Below are 16,513 nucleotides of genomic sequence, written 5' to 3' on the forward strand. Positions count from 1 at the left end.
ATCGTTCAGTTCCTAAAAGTCTGATGTATCAAAATATAAAACAAATGAAGCCGATCACTAAATGGTCTAACGAGAAAAAAAATCAAAATCAATTAGAACTGTTTTTTTCTAGTCACAGTAGCACAAAAAAATGAATCTACCCGCAAATGGTATCAATAAAAATGTAAACCATTCTAGTCAAGCCGTAAAAAACAAACCCATTACCCAGAAATTGAATGTTTTTTTTTTTTTTACTAATTTCTGAATTATTATTAATTATCTGAATGTAAAAACTATGTATGTTTGATATTGCTGTAATCCTACTGACCTCAAATTTCCAGGTCATTTTTACTTTTATCGCTATGACACTACACCTGGAATTTTTTGCCACTTTCCAGTATATCACATGATAAAATGGATGATGTATGTTATTCAAAAATACAACAAAAAAGTCCTTACACTGCTATGTTAATGGAAAAAGTTATAGCTTTCGGATGGGAGGGCAAAAAAAAAATCCCAAAAGTGCAAAAAAGGAAAACGAAAACCTGAACCCATTTTTTTGTTTCTACCCCACGTTCCTCCTGAATTTCAGTTGATTGCCAGTTTGTGTACATACTCACAGGCATTGCCTGCCCTCTGCACACTTGACTATCTTGGAATTGTACCCCAACACTGATCTTTAGCAATTGTTCTAGCATTGGAAGTGACAGGGCTATTTTGGGGCCATTATACTGTGTGGAAGGGTCACCAAGAAGACATGAATACCATTTGAAAAATTATTAGTAAAACATGCTGTACGTACTAACAAGTATTCACAATTGCAATGATATCTGATTGGACCAATCTGTCAAATTGGAATTTGTACAACCCTGACATTCATAAAAAAGCATGGTGATCCCATGCCAGTGCTCTGGATATATATAGGGAAGTGATTCCTATCAGCAGTTTCCTCATTCACATAGCGCTGTCTTTGGGATGGCTTCCCTTGCATAAGATTTAACACAAGTGAATATACGTACAGACTTTTCTGCGTTCATACAGTGCAACGCTGGCTGTCTCCTATGCAAGGGATGACATTCCCATGCCAGTGTTGAGTGAACACTAAAACAGCTAATGATAGTGAGTTGTACAGTCAGCTGTAAGGAGGGATATCACCAAGTGTCTTGCTAAATTCTCCTAAAAAGGGGGCTGAAAGCCCGTACTTACGAAGCGCTCACTGATATCCTAATCAGGCACGAATACTAAGATTCTTTATAGCAAGATACTATTTATTTTAATAGCACATGAATAGTCAATGGTACATAGGCATTAGAAGTACTTTATAATCATAGAATCTTATACAATAACAGAAATATGCATCAACATTACCGTTTATGCTGTAGCAATCCTTTCTCATCGGAGGGACTCAATTAGTGATAAGGAAACAACATGGCAATTGCATCACAGGCACAGTGCGTCCACTTGAGCGTCCTGGAAATGTCTCTAATCATTAAGCGAGTCCGGTGTTTTTTATAGGAAAACTTTGTACGTTGTGTTTTCTGAGTGGTTAATTGGTGACCAGCATGTGACAGCTGAGTCATGTTCATGTAACTTGACCACAAGCTGCTGTGGACACCAGCAACTTCCTGCACATTTCCTGCACATTTAGCCTGGAGATATTGCAAGGAGCCGTGAATTTTACATGCCAGCTTCCTTGCACCTGTTTTCAACTAACCACAAGTTTCCTGACTGTGGAACTGTAATCGTTACTTCCTCATTATCATGGTTTTGCTTAAGATCTGTTTGACACGTATTCTTCATCATGGTAAAAATGGGTCAGCCAGAGGACATCTCTCTTTGATACTGAATTATTGATGGATAAAATAATATCTGGGATCACTATCTTTTGATTATGATCCCTATCTAAATCACACTCATTCTTCAGTCATATCACATTGGTATCACAATCGGTCCTTGATCCCAGAGATTATTTTCCATCATCAGTATTCCACTAGAGGAAGATTACTCGGAAAACACCATACCATGACAAAGAAATATCATTTGCCACAAATTTTGTTTTCTTGGTTTATTTAGATAAAGGTTGAATCACAAATATAATCACTTTCACTACTATATATTAAAACTAAAAGCAATATTATCTGAAAAGCTCTCTTGAATATCATGTGTTTTGGCATTTGATCGATATTCGGAGGAATCTTTACACATTACATTTCCCGATATGTTACTACAAGTTTCACTAGTCCCAATTATGAACATATTGGCATAAGGCCATAACATATCATGAATTGTCCTTTCCACTAAGCTGGGTTTAAAAGCATCTACAGTATTTATAGCTGTCCCAAAACTTATTTTTATATTCTCTATAGGGAGGAATCCCAGGTTAGTCAGTCCAGTCTTATTTCTTGGTACCAAAATTCCTCCCTTAAAAGCCAGATATTGTAAATTGGTGATTGTTCCACTCAAATTGCCTTGCCACCATGGAAGATTGATCCATCCCACTACGGGAATGGGTACTGTAGTATTCCATAGTCGAACATTTCGAGTGTTTTTATCAGCAAGATGATCAGAACAACTTTTCCACTTTAGGATTTCCTCCATCGATACCGGGATAGCCAGATAAGGGATACTTGTGGCATAGGTTCCTCCTGATGTAGACTTGTCCATCCAACGACCAAAGAGGCAAACATCAAACACAGGAATTTCCCCATCTCATCACTATCGAGATTTTCCCAGTAACCGATACCATGGATTCCACTTATTTACAACACCATCTGCAAATAGAGATACACTATTATTCTCGTAAATAACATTTTTCTTGTGGAACATATTCCCACTTCTCCACTCCTGGTCTCATTATCAGGAGAGTACGATCTTTTCCCACCACTATTACCTCTGCCTCTGAGGGCGGTCCTTGGAGGTTTTGAATCCATATTTTTGCTCCTACACTTGTAATATTAGAGGATCCAAAACTTTTAGTACCCCGTATTGTTAAGTCTGCTGGGGTAGTTCCTTCTCTTATCTCAGACATGTTTATTGGGATTATCAACATCTGAGCCACCCTCTGGTGTTTCACTAAGATCAAAGGTTCATTTCCCAAATTTAGCATCAGTACCTTGATTTCTCCCTGATAATCTGCATCTATTACCCCTTCCACCACTATGGCTCCTTTTAACACTAAACTAGAAGGAGTGGCTATTTGACCATAATGATCCTTTGGTATCTGGCAACCCAATCCTGTTGAAATTGGTTTTACCTTATCCTGGGGGTACCACGACAGTTTCCAATGTACTGAGGTCTAAACCTGCGGAATAAGTTCTCGCTCTTTCTGGTGTGCCCAAACAGCGGTACCTTGCCTTGTCAACTGTTGGTCTGACTTGTCTGATGGCTGCTGCTTTATCTGCTTCTGAATTAAACAAACATTCACGTGAGTTTGTAGGGACATGAGCATCGACATGAAATACAGTGGTCTTAGTAGATTGAATAATCTCTTCAATATCTTGCCACACTTCCTTGACCATCTCAAACGCATTTTGCTGTTCCTCTCCCCAGTGGAACTCATATTTTTTCCTCGTTACTTTGTACAAAGGAGCCAACATTTGTCCCAAATGAGGGATATGTTGTCTCCAAAAACCAAACAATCCAATATAAGACTGAGTCTCTTGTTTGGATTTAGGGACCGGAAAATTAATAATTTTCTGTCTGGCGTTGGGCAAGATCTCTCTGAGCCCTTTGTTCCACTGAATCCCTAAAAATGTTACCACCTGAGACGGTCCTTGAACCTTGGCATCATTGATTTCCCATCCTTTACTCCTCATATGAGCAACCAGTTTTGTCAATTGATCTTTCACACTTTGCTCATCTTGTCCTTGTATCATTATATCATCGATATAATGTGAGATCTGCATTTCTGATGGTAGATCAAATCCATCAAAATGCTCTGCCACCGTCCGGTGACAGATTGTGGGGCTATGTAGCCATCCTTGGGGTAACCTGGTAAAGGTATATTGTCTCCCTAACCAAGTGAATGCAAATTGATCTTGAGCCTTCTATTCAATAGGTATAGTAAAGAAAGCATTTGCCAAATCAATTACTGCATACCAAGTTCCGGAGTGAGTCTGAATATTTTCCACAATCGTTATTGTATCCGGAACTGCAGCTGTCAAAGGAGGAGTATTCTTGTTTAACTCTCTATAATCAACTGTCATGCGCCAGGAGCCATCACTCTTATTAACTGGCCAGACAGGATTATTCCATGCGGTAGTGGTAGGGCGCATTACCCCAGTTTCTACCAATTATTTAATGGTTTCTCCTATCTCTCTGACCTCCTGGTATTCGATATTGTTTCATAGCTATCATTTTTGTAGCTGGAGGTATATGTACAGGGGGCATTTTAACTTTGCCGACCACCACCGGTCGCATTTCCTTATGACAAGACTTAACCCCAAAGGAGAATTTTCCTTCTGTTAGATTGAGTCATCCCTTTTAGGACATCAATTCCCAAAATATATTCTGGTATAGGAACTACCAGCACCGTATACTTCTTGATAGGTAAATTACCTATCTTCAAAGCTACCTGTGTCTGAACCCCGGTGATCACTTGACCACCTAGTCCAGCAATTTTTACTCAAGGTCCTTTTATTTTTTCTGGGTTTCCATGAATTAAAGTAGCCTCCTCCCCCGTGTCAATCAAAGCTGGAACTCTTTGAACATTTCCCCCTTTCCAATGTATGCTAAGATTGACGTAGGGACGTTCGTCCCTTTTTATCAATAGGGGGGCTTGGCTGGCTACCTATGGTAAATCACTTCCTTCTGAACTTTCATTTACACAGACTTCAGTCTGTGTATTAGCCCTTCCTTCCGTGACCTTTGTGGCCACGGCTGCAGCCAATTCTTCCCATGGATAAACTGACTGAAAATCTTCCCAAGACACTTTCTTTGGGGGTTTTTCCCCTTTTCCCTCTGATTTTCTTTACCTTGGGGGTTTTTGAGCCCCCTTCCACATTTGTAGTGGTCACTATCTTTGCGGATAGAACTTTCTGTTTGTACAACTTCCATAATTCTCCTGTCTCCTTTCCATCAATCCTTTCCTTATTGATCCCGGCTTTAAGCAAAGCCTGGAACATGTCTTTGCGAGACACCCGTGGGGCCTCCCCTACTGATTTCTCTTTCCATTCAGGATTGTTTGGCTTACTGTTACCAACATGGCCTCCAGGGGACGATTTATCCCACTGTCCCATATCCTGTAACTCCCTCATCCTCCCTAGAACTACACCGATTGATTCTCCAGTCAGCACTACAGTTAAGGTTAAAATAACTGTTTTGTATGCTGGAGGAGCATGTTTAACCAGCCTATTTCTTATGCTGGCTGTCAATGGGTACTGGAGATAATCATCATCCATTCCCAAAAGAGGAAGAGCATTCCTCATTGCTTCTTCCTTCAGCCTTTCCATACCATCTTTTAAGGTATACCAAGGTTTATCATTGATAGGAAAGTCTGCTTCTGATGGATATTTGTCCAGAAAAGCATGAGCTAGGATCATGATTAAGTTTTGAGTACCATGCTCATTATGATCAACAAAATAATTTTTTTTATTGATCTCTGAATTACTGGGTCCCGAGACATGGTGACAAATTTTGCCACATCTCCGGCGTCAAAGTGCACTCCACCTCCTTCGAGATTGTGCACCCTGACCAACCAGGGAATTTCTCCTTCTCCTGGTTTTTGTCTAAACTGTGTTAAAATGCTATCAACTTCTCCCGGAGAATAATCTTTAATGGTTACTCGATTTTTTACATGAGGAATCGTTCTCTCATTTGTGATGGCATTACCATCTTCGTCATATTGCAGATTTCCCTGACCATCCCGGACATGTTCCCGGATGATCTCATTCATTGTCCTCTGTAGGCGCCTCCTTACTGGGTTAGCCTGAATCCTCCCTTTATGGTAATTCTCCTCATTAGATGATGAAGATGAATCCCACACATCCCCATCCCAAGTATCGGGATCCCAGTTTACAGAAGCTGAGGCGATACTTTTATGTACTTTGGTTATATTTACTTTTCCTCTTCTTTTCTTGTACTTATTTTGAGCAATTTTTACGGCAGCTTTTTCTGCCACATTCTGATAATGTTCCAATTTATCCTTCAACAGTCTGGTATTACATTCCAGAACGGTTTTCTGGCCACCTAATTCTATCATCTTTTGTTCCATGTGGGAACCTTTCTTCTGCATCTTTAGATTACGCTCATGCATTACGCTATATGCACTTGCCAAAATCCAGATGCGCCGTCCTAAAGACACTACATCACCTGCTTTCACAGGGAGACTACTGAGTACATTCACAACATCAGTAGCTTCACTACCCTTGAGCTTATCCTGCCATTGTCTGCCAATCCATAAATGACCAATTCATGTGCTATAAGATTGTAGGGAGCCTCAGTCCAGCCAGGGATCTCTACAACAACCTTAACATTATCCTTAATTTTTCCGAACATTTTAACACTATGCAAAAAGATTGAAAAAATATCTGGAAATTTGCCAAATATATGTTTTTAATTTCTAAATTACAAAAATTCGTTAATTACTTCTTATAGAAGTAATCCTGCCGACTACGCCAATTTATGTCTTGCTAAATTCTCCTAAAAAGGGGGCTGAAAGCCCATACTTATGAAGTGCCCACTGATATCCTAATCAGGCACGAATACTAAGATTCTTTATAGCAAGATACTATTTATTTTAATAGCACATAAATAGTCAATGGTACATAGGCATTAGAACTACTTTATAATCATAGAATCTTATACAATAACAGAAATATGCCTCAACATTACCGTTTATTTTGTAGCGATCCTTTCTCATCGGAGGGACTCGATTAGTGATAAGGAAAAAACATGGCAATTGCATCACAGGAACAGTGCGTCCACTTGAGCGTCCTGGAAATGTCCCTAATCATTAAGCGAGTCCGGTGTATTTTTATAGGAAAACTTTGTACGTTGTGTTTTCTGAGTGGTTAATTGGTGACCAGCATGTGACAGCTGAGTCATGTTCGTGTAACTTGACCACAAGCTGCTGTGGGCACCAGCAGTTTTCTGCACATTTCCTGCACATTTAGCCAGTTGACAACTGGCCGACCACAGTTTCCTGGAGATATTGCAAGAAGCCGTGAATTTTACATGCCAGCTTCCTTGCACCTGTTTTCAACTAACCACTAGTTTCCTGACTGTGGAACTGTAATCGTTACTTCCTCATTATCGTGGTTTTGCTTAAGATCTGTTTGACACGTATTCTTCATCATGGTAAAAATGGATCAGCCAGGGGACATCTCTCTTTGATACTGAATTATTGATGGATCAAATAATATCTGGGATCACTATCTTTTGATTATGATCCCTATCTAAATCACACTCATTCTTCAGTCATATCACATTGGTATTACACCAAGTTATTCACAGCGCTGGTTGGCTCCTATGCCAATGGTGTCATCTCCATGCCAGCTCTGTAAAAATACATAGAGACTCCCCTTATATCAACTGTTTCAGAGTTCATCCATCCAGCATTGGCATGGGGATGTCATAAACAAAGAGAGAGACATGTCCAGCTCCCCAGATGCTGACAAGAAGTCTATAAATGGTACGGTGCATGGAAGAAACCTTGGACTGGCTCCCAGGTGAATACTGGGGATGGATATATGGGGATATAATTTCTTGCTTATGAGTCATCCTTCACTGTATGAATGCAGAAACCGATTACGTGTCTCTATGTATATTCACAGAGCTATTCCTAGCATAGGAGCCAGCAAGTGCTGTAAATATACTTGCAGACGTCCCTCTTGAAAACTTATTGGACAGCTCAGTCTAATCGGTTGCCTTAGTGTTCACACAGCACTGACCTGCAGTCCCTTGGCCAACTGTGCCTAGCACTAACACAAGGTGTGACGGCAACAGGAGACTTAAAAGACTTAGTGTGTAAGCGCTCTCTGAGCAAACAGTTGTGACTTTACGACTGGTCTCCAGACAGGAAAAGACTAGTCAGTATCTGATGAAATCCTCCAAAATCAGGAATGAGGATGGTCACATGCTGAAGTTTGGTATTTAGGCATTAGTGCAGAATGTTGACAGTGAGTATATTACAAACACTCAGAATTCTGCTACCTAGGAACACTAATAAAGTATATAACAAGCCCGGACAACCTCTTTAGCAACTGTGTGCCTCTGGAGGAAACCTGTATAACTGTAGTGAGTCTGAGACATGTCCTGACAATGTTGAGTGGAAATATTACTTACCGTATTTTTCGGACCATAAGACGCACTTTTTCCCCCCAAATGTTGGGAGAAAGTTGGGGGTGCGTCTTATGGTCTGACTGTGGCTGCGGGGAATGAGGGTGCTGCGGTGGAGCGGTTCATCGGGGGCACGAGCAGGCTGTAGTAGCCTGCCGTGACCACGTGGGCCCGCTCATTTAATATGCACGCCCATCCTCCCGCCCATCTCTCAGCGGTGAAGTCGGCGCTGACAGGTGGGCGAGATGATGGGCAGGTATAAACAGCCGGCCCGCATGATCACCCCTGGCAACTGCAGCCTGGAGTGATCATGTACGGCTGTATTCACTGCTCCCCGCGCATCATCATCAGTGCGGGGGGCAGTGAATCAGTACAGATTACTCACCATTCCCCTGCAGCATCACGATCTCCTCCCGTCTGTCCGGTCAGCTGACTTTCATGACTAGCGGCGCGCACAGCGATGACGTCATCGCTGTGTGCACGTGTCCACATGCAGCCTCCGGCACAGACCGGAGGACATCGCGATGCTGCAGGGGGACTGCTGCATTCAGTGGCGCTGCCGCTGACATAGACGGTAAGAGGAGCGGTGCTGCAGGGAGTGAGGTGAGGTGAGTATGAACGTTTATTTTTTTATCTGCCACAGGATGTGGCCATACACCAGGATATGAGCATATAGCAGATAGGGGTATATTATGAGCAGCATGGGGAGTTTTTGAGCAGGATGAGGGTATATGAGCAGGCTGGGAGTATATGAGCAGGCTGGGGAGTATATGAGCAGGATGAGGGTATATAGCAGGCTGGGGAGTATATGAGCAGGATGAGGGTATATTGCAGGCTGGGGAGTATATGAGCAGGATGAGGGTATATAGCAGGCTGGGGAGTATATGAGCAGGATGAGGGTATATAGCAGGCTGGGGAGTATATGAGCAGGCTGGGGAGTATATGAGCAGGATGAGGGTATATAGCAGGCTGGGGAGTATATGAGCAGGATGAGGGTATATAGCAGGCTGGGGAGTATATGAGCAGGATGAGGGTATATAGCAGGCTGGGGGAGTATATGAGCAGGATGAGGGTATATAGCAGGCTGGGGAGTATATGAGCAGGATGAGGGTATATAGCAGGCTGGGGAGTATATGAGCAGCATGGGGAGTATATGAGCAGGATGAGGGCATATAGCAGGATAGGGGTATATTATGAGCAGCATGGGGAGTATATGAGGAGGATGAGGGTATACAGCAGGCTGGGGAGTATATGAGCAGGACATTACCCCATAACAGTGTCAGCAGCAGATCCTCGCCCCATAAGTGTGTCATGACATTTTTTGCTTAAAATTTTATTTTCATATTTTCCTCCTCTAAAACCAGGGTGCGTCTTATGGTCCAGTGCGTCTTATAGTCCGAAAAATACGGTATATGTAGCACATAACCAACAACAGATTGTCTCGATGCAAATATATCACATGAATTGTAGAATACATTACATCATTTATTGACTAAAGGAGTGTGATACAAATATGCCCATTAAAAATGTTAAAAATAGAAAGGGAGATCAATGAATATATGGTAAAATGGGCATTGTAATGACAGAAATCACAACGTGTTAAACAAATAACACTGAATACGAAGGGGAATTTATTTATTTATAATTTTCACCAATTTTCAGATATCACAATATTGTACATTTTCAGAAACACGAAGTTACACAAACATTTTGTGACACTATGGTTTTAGGCTGATCTTATGACCGCTCCAAATAGTAGGTGGAGATTATTGGCAGGAGGCGTAACTGCTACAGATTCAATATAATTAATGCCGTAACTTATAGCACAAATCTAGCATATATTTTTTTATATGCATAAATCAGTATATGCCCTGATAATAGCGGTCTTAAGAATATATTTATGAAAAATGTATGGCACGAGTCCTAGCTCTGGGGCAGACCCTTTTTGCTCACTGAAGAATTAGGTCTGAGACGCATTGAGAAGTCTATACAGTATACAGTAACGGTCACGGAGTTCCCATAATGGGTAAACATATATTACAAATATAGAACAAACATAATCAAGTTACCAAAAGTTTAAATATATTTTATTATTCTGACCGTGGTTTTACTTTGTTTTGCAGGGGTGAAGGGTTACTAAAGACTACCCAGGACTTATTTCATCAAGCAGAGGTAAGCCTGATCCATGTTACTTCTTCATTCAAGGTTATTCAAATTGTCTCTCCAGGAAAGGAGACAAACTCTAGCACCACCTATTGGAAGCAGCAATCCTAAAAGTCAAAATTGGCCTTTTAACAAGCCTTTTCATATGACCTAGGATATATGCCAGATCAGAATCCCAATGTGCAGACACGGTGTTTCGGGGTGATTGCCCCTCGTCAGTGCAAAGTGTGGGTATCTGATCTGGCTGTATGAGAAGCAAGGTTAGATATTGTTCACATATGCACCAGAGATTCTGTTAGGAGCCTTACTTCAGATGTTATATTTACCACGATATGTATGAGTAAGTTGACAATAGGGCGTTATCATTCCCTTTGACCAAACAGTGTATCACTACATAGTTTCACATTATCAGCACTCATTGGACAGGGTCACTGTGTCGGGACATGCCATGACAAAGCAAATTCTAACGCCCATTTACCAACTCAGGGATGCGTTTTTAAGAGAAAGACAAGAAAACGCAACACACAAAACATGTTCCTACATTATTCATGGGCAATGTAGGTATTTGATAATATAGACATGACAGTACAGCTGATAGCCTGCCGTTTGTGATTTTTTTTTTTGTTTGGCCACCTCCTAACGAGGACTCATTACCTTGTAATAGTGGTCAGTTTTTGCTCTTATTCCTGCTGCTCCACTGGGTATTCCTTGTTTGTGTTATTTTTGTAAATCACAGGTAATTATGCCGAGCAACCTAAAGACAACACCATAAAGCAATACCCCTTAATGATTAAAAGGATTGTATCACTGGACCCATATGACCGATAAAAATAAAAAAAAACCTGAATATAGGCGGTTCCCAGGTTAGGAACTGGATATGATCTGTGGGTTTGTTTGTAACCTGAATTTGTACATAAGATGGAACATGGCAAAAAACATAATATCTCATCTCTGACCTCTCTGGCTTTTCTCTGCCCACCGTCCGATCCTTTGTTTTCCACCACATTTCCAACCTCTTCACCATAGGCCAAGACTTCAGCCATGCCCAGGTGTCGGAGGTCACTGCATGTCATTAGGTCACGGTGCATGTCTTAAGGCCACGTCGCACTAAGCGACGTCGCTAGCGACATCGCTCCTGAGTCATGTTTTTTGTGACACAACAGCGATCTTGCTAGCGATGTCACTGTGTGTGACATCCAGCAACGACCTGGCCCCTGCTGTGAGGTTGCCGGTCGTTGCTGAATGTCCTAGACCATTTTTTGGTCATTGCCCTCCCGCTGTAAAGCACACAACTCTGTGTTTGACAGCGAGAGAGCAACGATCTAAATGTGCAGGGAGCTGGCTTCTGCGGACGCTGATAACCAAGGTACACATCGGGTAACCAAGCAAAGCGCTTTGCTTGGTTACCCGATATTTACCTTGGTTACCAGCGTCCGCAGCTTCTAGAAGCCGGCTCCCTGCACACGTAGCCAAGGTACACATCGGGTAACTATAAGCAAAGCGCTTTGCTTAGTAACCCGATGTGTACTATGGTTACCGAGCACAGCGTTGTTACACGGGTCGCTATTGGCTGGTGGCTGATCTCTGTGGAGATCTGCCTGATTGACAGCTCACCAGCGACCATGTAGCGACGCTCCAGCGATCCCTTCCAGATCAGATTGCTGGTGGGATCGCTGGAGCGTCGCTTAGTGTGACGGTACCTTTACTATCAAAACATCACAACCTTATGACATGCAGTGACCTCCGTGGCTGGAAGTCCTGCTCTATAATGAAGAGGGTAAAGGTACAGCTTGTGACAGTGGAAGGAAGAGAATGGTGAGAACTGGTTCTGTCAGGAAGGTGAGAAATTCGGCATTTGTTTTTTGTTTTCCCATACATTGCGTTTGTAACAATGAGTCGTAAGTCGGATGTTCATAAGTCAGGGACTGCCTATACTTCGAGTAGCATCAGGAATAAAATAAGAGCAAAAAATTGGCAACTTTTGACCTGCAAACAAGTCCTCATTAACTCGGGGGTGAGGGGTAAAAGGGGTGGGTGAAGTGGGCAGAGGGTGTGGGATCTACATATTTCAGACAAACTTATTTGATATTTGTTAAAAGTTGATCCACATGAAGAAAGATCATTGCACTTTTATATATTGTATACATACACATGTCATCTTGCATTTAAAGAAGTGGGCAAACCCTGATTGATGGGAGACTCGTAAATATCAAGAATGAACTCTGTAAAGTATCTCAGTTTTGGCTATTAATTATGAGCATCCTCACCAATGGTCTCATCATTGGTCATTCCATATTTTATTCTGAATTTCTTTCCTTAATTATATTTCACATTTGTTGGAATTGATCTTTCCTTTACCCAGGGAGAAGGTCCTTTTAGTGGGAAACATGCAGAGCTGTTTATTATTCACATGTAATCCCTTTATGGTGTTTGTTAACCTGTTGGCTTCAAACTATAAAAAAAAAATTAAAGTTCTTTTTTTGCCCTTTTCTTAGGTTTTTGCAGCATCCGGTTTAAAGCTTTCATCAGTTCTCCACACTTTTTCTAATCAGGTGATAAAACATAGTTAGTGTGTGCATTTTCTTCAAGCATATGCATGTATGCCAGGTGGATAGAGCAGTGTATTGTGGTTATACATGGCACTTTTATCTTTTGATAAATCGGTTGCATACCAAAAGGCTGCATGCATTGCACCATCACACACAAATACAAAATCCATTTTTAATGCTACTTTTTTCAATGCAGTGAATATTGTAGTAAGAAACCTTCCCCACAGACTGGAGTCATTGAGTTTGCCCCATGACCATAGCAAGACATTACCAGAATGCTCCCTATTATAGGTGCACACATCCTGCTTTCATCATACATTATTTATGGCTGTAATAGCCTATTATGCTCTATTTACCCTACAAAAATAATTTGACCTGTGCACTTTTTGACCTTTAAATATTCACATCATTGCCACTCCTCCCTATTTAGAATGGTATTTTGGTGGGATGGTCCCTTTATGACCTGGCATTATTCTTCTGGCAAAATGCATCAAAGCTCTTGATAAACAATGAGCAATCGTAAGCAAGGTTCCTGTGTAGAAACTGTAGTTCCTATATCATTAGTGTTAATATCATGATCCAGGATCGGGAATCTCCGCTCCAGAGTTTCCCAGACCCGACCTGGTCATGTCAGGGGTTAACTCCCATCAGCCTCATTCTGGTTTCAGGAGACACTATATCTGGTCTCTGCAATTGCATCCTGGTGCTGGTTATAGTTTTGCTCTGCAGCCTGTGACTTGCTCTGGTGAAAATTCCTGTTTGATCTGACTCCTTGTTACTGTGCCCTGGCCTGTACCCTTCCCCGCTCGTCTGTCCCAGCCTCTGACTTGCTCCTGTCTGTTGTTTGTGTTTCCCTTTGCATACCTGATCTCCCGACTTCCGACTCTGTTCTGCTTTCTAACTTGGTTTTGAACCTCCCTTTGCAGTGACTCTACTTTCCTGGCTTTAAACTCTGATTGTTTGACTACTCATTTGCCCCCTGGTGGTTTGCCGGAAAACTGCCTGCTGAAGTTACTCTGCTGTACTTCAGCTGCCTTTCTGTTACTATGTTACTTTGTCTCTCCTTCACTACTCTGCTGCCACCTAGTGGGGAATACACTGTACTACGTCCTACCAAACTTTTGTACAGCGTAACCGTTACATTTCAGGACATTATTGATCATGAAAATGAGCCTGATGTTGCATTGGACGTTTTGAATGGCAAGGACTCCCTTCGTATATCTACATTACACTTCTAGTGTACATTCTCTCAAGAATTACTCTGTTACCCTTTATGAAATTGTGAAGGTTCAGTACAGGGCAAATAAAAGAATTTATTCCTCTGCTATACCTGTAAGGGTTGTGAGCCCATGTTCCTCACAATTATATGTAATATTCATTATCCTGCTTCCTCACAGCTTGAAGATGATGACAAACCTTTACTCTTGTTGGAGATTGAGAAGCTTGTTCCACTGAGTCAGCAGCTCCAGATAACCTCAAGAACTCCTGTCCAGGGCAAAACTGCCACCTTCACCAAGGTACATACCCTATTCTGTGGTATGTGGGAGCTTAGAATTGATTATGGCGTAGATCACTTGTAATTATATAAACCTGAGTTGATTCTATAAATAGTGAAAAAAACAGCACTTTAAAGTTGATTCTAAGTTTTAGGATTTTGTTTGTAGATTAGCTAACCAAGTCAGGAATACTTAAAGGTAACCTCTCATGTCCCCAAAGTATATTAACCTGCAGAGATGGGGTCAATCTGTATGTTAACGTTACAAATAGGTTCAGCTGCCTTACTGAAAGCGCGGCTATTGGGAGAAAATGAACTTAATTCCTACCGGCAGCTTACTATAATAAAGTGGTTGCCTGCTGCGGTCACATGACAAACCACTGGACACCAGTGAATTCACTTTTAAAAATGCTAATGTCTACAAAGTCATTGACTTCCATGGGCCCCTAGTGTGTCATAGGTATAATAAAAGAGAATCTGTTAGCAGTATTTTAGTAACTTTGTTACTATTGGAGCAAGGTTTAATGTACATAATTAACAGCTCCATTATCTAAATACCCAATGAGTTCAAATGAGAGGCCACCTTAATTCCAGACCTGGCATAATTAGGTACATTATCACCGCTATCAAAAGCTAGGCCTGAACATTTCCCATACTGTATCTCTCAATTGTTTCCATCGCTATGAGAAGAGTAGAAGAAGCCCTTGTCAGAAACAGCATCATCAGTATATAGTGCCACTTTGACCTCTATTCCTCCTCTGTGGAAACCATCTATGCCTGAATAACTTCTAACTGCAGCAAGAGGTTCAATAGCCTATGCAAAGAGCTAGGGATATATAGCATCGCTGCCTTGTGCCTTTGATCAATCCAATAGCCAAATTAAGCCTCCCTTTTACCCTAATCCTAGCCCTTGGACTCTCATATCCTAATCCATGAACTAAATCAGGTACACACCAAATTTATCCAACACTGCCCATAGAAATTCCTACTCAACTGAGTCAAATGCCTTAGCGGCATCCAATAAGTATATCACTATATCTCCTTCATTATATCCCTGCATTTGGAGTTTGATACAATCTACGGATATTAACAGCTGTAGATCTGGATGACCTAAAACCCAACTGGTCAGTATGCACCACAGTAGATATAACTATATGAAGTCTAATAACCAGGACTTTTTCATTGATCTTAATATCTATGGGTAATAACTATATTGCTTTATAGGAGTCAAGGAGCAGCAAGTCCTTACTATGTTTTAGATGTAACAACAATCACTGCCTTTCGCATTCAACAGGTTAAGAGCTTCACCCTTGAAGCACTCCTTCTGGGAAGTGCATAATAATTTAGGCAATAAAATGTCCCTAAATTGTTTCTTATATATTTCTGCTGGAAGACCATCTGAGCTCTGAGGTTTGTTATTAGCCATAGACGCCACAGCTAACTGCAACTCTTCCATCTGAAGAGGACCATTCAATTAATGTCAGCCTCTGACGAGCTAGAAAGGTTGATCTCATTCAAATATAATTTAATCTGGTCCCCAGTGTAGGTCAATTTAAATCCATAAAGATCTCTATAATCTAGGAACACACTGAGCACCAGGTCAGGGTTTACTATAGTTCCCTCCTCATCCCTTTAGGCCCCCACAAAGGTGGACTCTGGTTATGTCTTTACAATCCAAGGTAATAGGTTCCCAGCCTTTTCACCATCCTTAAAAAAATTTTTTTCTGAGAAATCATATTTTTATTTTTAGCCTCCTGGGCTTCTTCCAGATAAAAAGATCACTTGCATCACACTTGAGAACAAATTGCTTTCTGTAACTCTTAGGGTGCCGTCTCACTAAACGACGTAACAGTGATTCCGACCACGATACGACCTGGTCAGGATCGCTGGTATGTCGCTACAGGGTCGCTAGTGAGGTGTCAAACAGTCAGATCTTCCCAACGACCAGCAACCAGCCACCAGCGACTCATGTAACGATTCTGCGCTTGGTAACCAGAGTAAATATGGGGTAACTAAGCAAAGCGCTTTGCTTGGTTACCCAATATTTACC

General features: G+C 41.4%; 1 protein-coding gene across 1 annotated transcript in view; it reads left to right on the forward strand.

Moving 5' to 3' along the window:
* The window catches only part of CTNNAL1 (catenin alpha like 1), a 321,643-nt gene that overhangs the window by 296,455 nt on the left and 8,675 nt on the right, over positions 1–16,513 (forward strand). Inside the window, exons 15-17 of the mRNA XM_075314887.1 lie at positions 10,380–10,428; positions 12,915–12,971; positions 14,366–14,485. Coding sequence (XP_075171002.1) covers positions 10,380–10,428; positions 12,915–12,971; positions 14,366–14,485 — 226 coding nt within the window. The remainder of the gene's footprint in view (positions 1–10,379; positions 10,429–12,914; positions 12,972–14,365; positions 14,486–16,513) is intronic.

The sequence above is a fragment of the Anomaloglossus baeobatrachus genome, chromosome 6 (assembly GCF_048569485.1).
Source record: "Anomaloglossus baeobatrachus isolate aAnoBae1 chromosome 6, aAnoBae1.hap1, whole genome shotgun sequence".
NCBI lineage: Eukaryota > Metazoa > Chordata > Amphibia > Anura > Aromobatidae > Anomaloglossus > Anomaloglossus baeobatrachus.